Source organism: Propithecus coquereli, unplaced genomic scaffold (genome assembly GCF_000956105.1).
Source record: "Propithecus coquereli isolate 6110/MARCELLA unplaced genomic scaffold, Pcoq_1.0 Scaffold269, whole genome shotgun sequence".
Classification (NCBI taxonomy): Eukaryota; Metazoa; Chordata; class Mammalia; order Primates; family Indriidae; genus Propithecus; species Propithecus coquereli.
In genome coordinates, this window is record NW_012148274.1 from 2,397,835 (window position 1) to 2,402,278 (window position 4,444).

Sequence of the window (4,444 nt, forward strand, 5' to 3'; positions counted from 1 at the left end):
AAAGAACAAATGACACTCTATGAAAAAGACACCTGCACCCGAATGTTTATAGCAGCACAATTCACAATTGCAAAGATGTGGAAACAACCCAAGTGCCCATCAATATGTGAGTGGATTAATAAAATGTGGTGTATGTATACCATGGAGTAGTATTCAGCCACAAAAAACAATGGTCATCTAGCATCTCTTGTATTCTCCTGGAGAGAGCTGGAACGCATTCTACTAAGTGAATTATCCCAAGAATGGGAAAACAAGCAGCACATGTACTCACCATCAAATTGGTTCTAACTGCTCAACACCGAAGTGCATATATAGTAATAACATTCTCGGGAGTTGGGGAGATGGGACGGGGAGGAGGGGATGGCTATATACACATGTAATGGGTGCAGTGAACCCCATCTGGGGGACGGACACGCTTGAAGCTCTGACTCGGGTTGGGCTAGGGCAATGTATGTATCCTAAACATTTGTACCCCTGTAATATTTTGAAATAAAAAAAATTAAAAACAACAAAGTATAGGCCAGGCGCGGTGGCTGACGCCTGTAATCCTAGCTCTCTGGGAGGCCGAGGCGGGCGGATCGTTTGAGCTCAGGAGTTCGAGACCAGCCTGAGCAAGAGCGAGACCCCGTCTCTACTAAAATTAGAAAGAAATTAACTGGACAACTAAAAATATATAGAAAAAATTAGCCGGGCATGGTGGCGCATGCCTGTAGTCCCAGCTACTCGGGAGGCTGAGGCAGGAGGATCGCTTGAGCCCAGGAGTTGGAGGTTGCTGTGAGCTAGGCTGACGCCACGACACTCTAGCCTGGGCAACACAGTGAGACTCTGTCTCAAAAAAAAAAAAAAAAAAAAAAAAAAAAAAAAAACAGTTGTGCATTTTTTGCATAGATATTTACTTATAGCCGTACATTCAACTAACAAAAACAAAAAAATAAGAACTATTTGAACAAGCAAGAAAGGAAACAGTTTTTTTTTTTCAGTTTCTTAATCTTATGTGATTGCCTACAAAAAGTGGGTAAATATTGGGTGCTGGATTGTGTTGGTTTGATACATAAATTTAAGTGTAAAGCCGAGTACACAGAGAAAAAAGCAAATAATTAGTCACTTTGCTCTCCAGACTTGCCCTTCCCTAATATCTTTGTGAATGCTCTGGCCACTTCTTTGCTGCGGAGGCTGTAGATGACGGGATTCAGCATGGGGGTGAGGATGGTGTAGAAGGCCGGCACCAGCTTGTCCTGGGCGGGTGAGTGAGAAGATGTGGGCCGCATGTACATGAACATGGCTGCTCCATAGTACATTCCCACCACCATGAGGTGGGAGGAACACGTAGCGAAAGCTTTGCGGCGACCCTCCCCAGACCCCATGTGAATGACAGCCAGGATGACACAAGTGTAAGAAGCAACGATTACTGCTACGGGGAAGAGAAGCATAATTACACAGCAAATAAAAATCACCCTTTCAAACATCAAAGTATCATCGCACGAGAGAGTAAGGAGGGCGGGTACATCACAGAAAAAATGAGGTATTTCCCGGGCGCCACAATACGAGAAGGACAACGCGACCGCAGTTTCAATGATACCATCAAGTGAGCCAAGAATCCAAGAAGCAGCAGCCATCAGACCACAGATTTTTTGGCTCATGAGAACTGGGTATCGTAGTGGCTGGCAAATGGCAACATACCGATCATAGGCCATCGAAGCCAACAGGAAACATTCTGCTCCAAGCAGGGACACATAGAAGAATATCTGGGTCCCACAACCTGCCAGAGAGATGGATTTCTTTCCAGACAAGTAGTTGAAGGCCATCTTGGGTACAGTGGTGCAGATGAGCATGAGGTCCATGAGGGACAGTTGGCTGAGGAGGAAGTACATGGGGGTGTGGAGCTGGGAGTCCAGGCAGATGAGGAGAACCATGGCAGTGTTACCCATGAAGGCCACTGAGAAGACGCCCAAGACCAGAGCGAAGAGGAAGGTGTGGGTGGGGCTGTTACTGAAGACTCCCAGCAAGATGAAGTCTGCGTCGAAGGTCTGATTCTCCTGACTGTCCCACACCATGATGAATATGTTCTCTGTGGAGAATACGATACGTGAGAAATGGCCAGGATTTTTTTTTCATGAAAATATCAAGTATTTCCTGCCTTGATCAAAACACCTACAAAATGATGAAAACATGCAAAAATTATTTCTCTGAGCATCACATTTCTCACTGGCAGATTAAAGATTTTAAGCTTGCTTTTAGCTTGATGTGAGTTTTAAATGCAAAGTATGTAGCTAACAGATGCAGTATGTTTCTTAGTGAAAACATGGGAGTTTTCTCAAGAGTCATATAACCTAGTTTGAGCAACAAGTTAACTCAAATATGCAGTGTAGATCATCCCTTCCTAATAACCCTAAGATCATGAAAGGACTCAGGAATTGGTCGGAATTCCACGACATCGCCATTCTATTTTTCATGAAACTCACCATATCGCACTAAGATGCTAAAGAAATTGTACCCAGGAAAGCGTAGATGGAAGCATATACTAGAGTGAGACATGATTATTCAAGCGCAAGGCAAATGGAAGAAATTGAAGTACCGACATGAGAGATACAGTAATTGATACTTGCTGATAATAATGGTGAGTTGTAGTGGAAGAAGGTCCTCACCAATGTTCTTCCCTCACTCCCTCTATAAAAATTAGGTGTGTCCTTGGCAGAACCAGGTACAGACCATTTTACTGAAGATCCACTCTAGAGGACAGTGTAAGAGCAGCCTTCGCACTCCTGCTACACACTAGCTACGTGACCTTAGGCAATTATGAATTTCTCTATGCATTATTTTCCACTCTATACATTATACATAATATGTATATTATAAAGTGTTCTGAAGACTAAATGAAATCAAAGCTTTAAAGTATTTAGAACATTACCTAGAATATAGGTTGCACAGTATCAGTATTTTTTAAATTAAATACTATTGGAAGAAATATAGCCTATTCCGACCTTATCTCTAGAGTATTCCAATTTATGAAAAAATTAATTCCTCCATTTCCTTTAGAGAAATACTTTTTAAGAGTATTTCTTGGGTCAAAAAGTAGCATTCTTTTAATTTTATATTTTCACATCCATTTTGTTTCCTTCTTATGCCTCTTTCTCTGTGGAACAAGATATTGGCTTCCTTTCTTGCTTTCCTAATACCCACTGAACAAATCATTCACCCTGTAATTTCAATGTTTGTGTCCTCCCAAATTCTTTACCTGTCCAGCAATTGCCAATTATGTGAGTATAACATTCCAGTTATAACTAGGAGTTTACTACATACTAAATTCCTAATCAGTTCTAAATTCTCTAGAAATGTTACTCGCTTTTGCGATGCTCTCAAGAAACTCTACTCATGAATAAGTATAACACACACTTCTTAACTTTAAAGATATTTTTACCTTTTTCCCTCTTTCTAAAATAATTGCTAATTTTATTTTCTAAAACATTCTTCTATCACTCGTCCTTGTGTGAACCTTTTGTTATACACCCCACAGAAAAACCTTGAAACATTAATAGGGAAAAGTGTCCATGATTTTTCATGTTTGCCGATTGAAATTTATTGTCCAGGAGAAACTTACCGCATCACTTGACAGTGATGATCAGTTACAGTACCTCTAGGGAACTATATGCAGTTTTTATTTCAAGTTCACTCATGCTGTTACACTTGTGTGGAATTCTGTTTTGAAATACAAAGATTACTTAAAATGTAGGGAAAAATCGTACATCCAGTCAGCTCCTAAAAACACTGCTTTTTTCACGCTGTAGAAAGCAATGTTCAACCCAATGTGCTGCATCATTGAAAGATAACCAGAAGATCAAAAATGTCAGTTCTTTCAAGTAGGACGTAAATTACATAACTAATCTGTAAATTAGATTAGGAGCGCTAATATAGCTGTCCACCCTGAGGAACTCTATACGTCGTGTACTTCTTTGACCTGTATTTATCTTCTTGTTTAACCAGAGGCTTACACTTCTGTTGAACCTCAGTCTTACACACATAGCTGGGATTATCCAGGGAACTGGAATGTTGCTGGCATACTGCCAGCAAAGTATGTCCAGACCTCCACGTCAAATTTCTTTGCAGTAGCTTTTTTAAAAAGTAAATCACCCTTTAGCAGAAACCGCTTAAGGGAACGCCGTGACCGTTTAGTACTGCACTGTGCTTGTCCCAATTATTAACTGATGACAAGACCTGACCCTGGTTTAATTTTCCATCCAAGTTTTTGCTCACAGCTGCTTTTCATGCCTTTTATATTAACAGCAAACTGAAGCATATTTCAAATCTATACCTCTTCACATTCTGTCCATGTGAGTAAAATTCTCTCTTCGTTTTAGCCTATGATAGGACCCACTGGAAGAACAGCACGTGGGCTGTTAGAGCTGTTTGCGACGGGCTGTTCTCTATCGATGTCAGTAAGATCTTG

General features: G+C 40.8%; 1 protein-coding gene across 1 annotated transcript in view; it reads right to left on the reverse strand.

Moving 5' to 3' along the window:
- LOC105812903 (olfactory receptor 2M3-like) overlaps positions 1-2,054 on the reverse strand; it is a 16,827-nt gene extending 14,773 nt beyond the window's left edge. Inside the window, exon 1 of the mRNA XM_012647450.1 lies at positions 1,106-2,054. Coding sequence (XP_012502904.1) covers positions 1,106-2,054 — 949 coding nt within the window. The remainder of the gene's footprint in view (positions 1-1,105) is intronic.
- Positions 2,055-4,444: the final 2,390 nt, after the last annotated feature.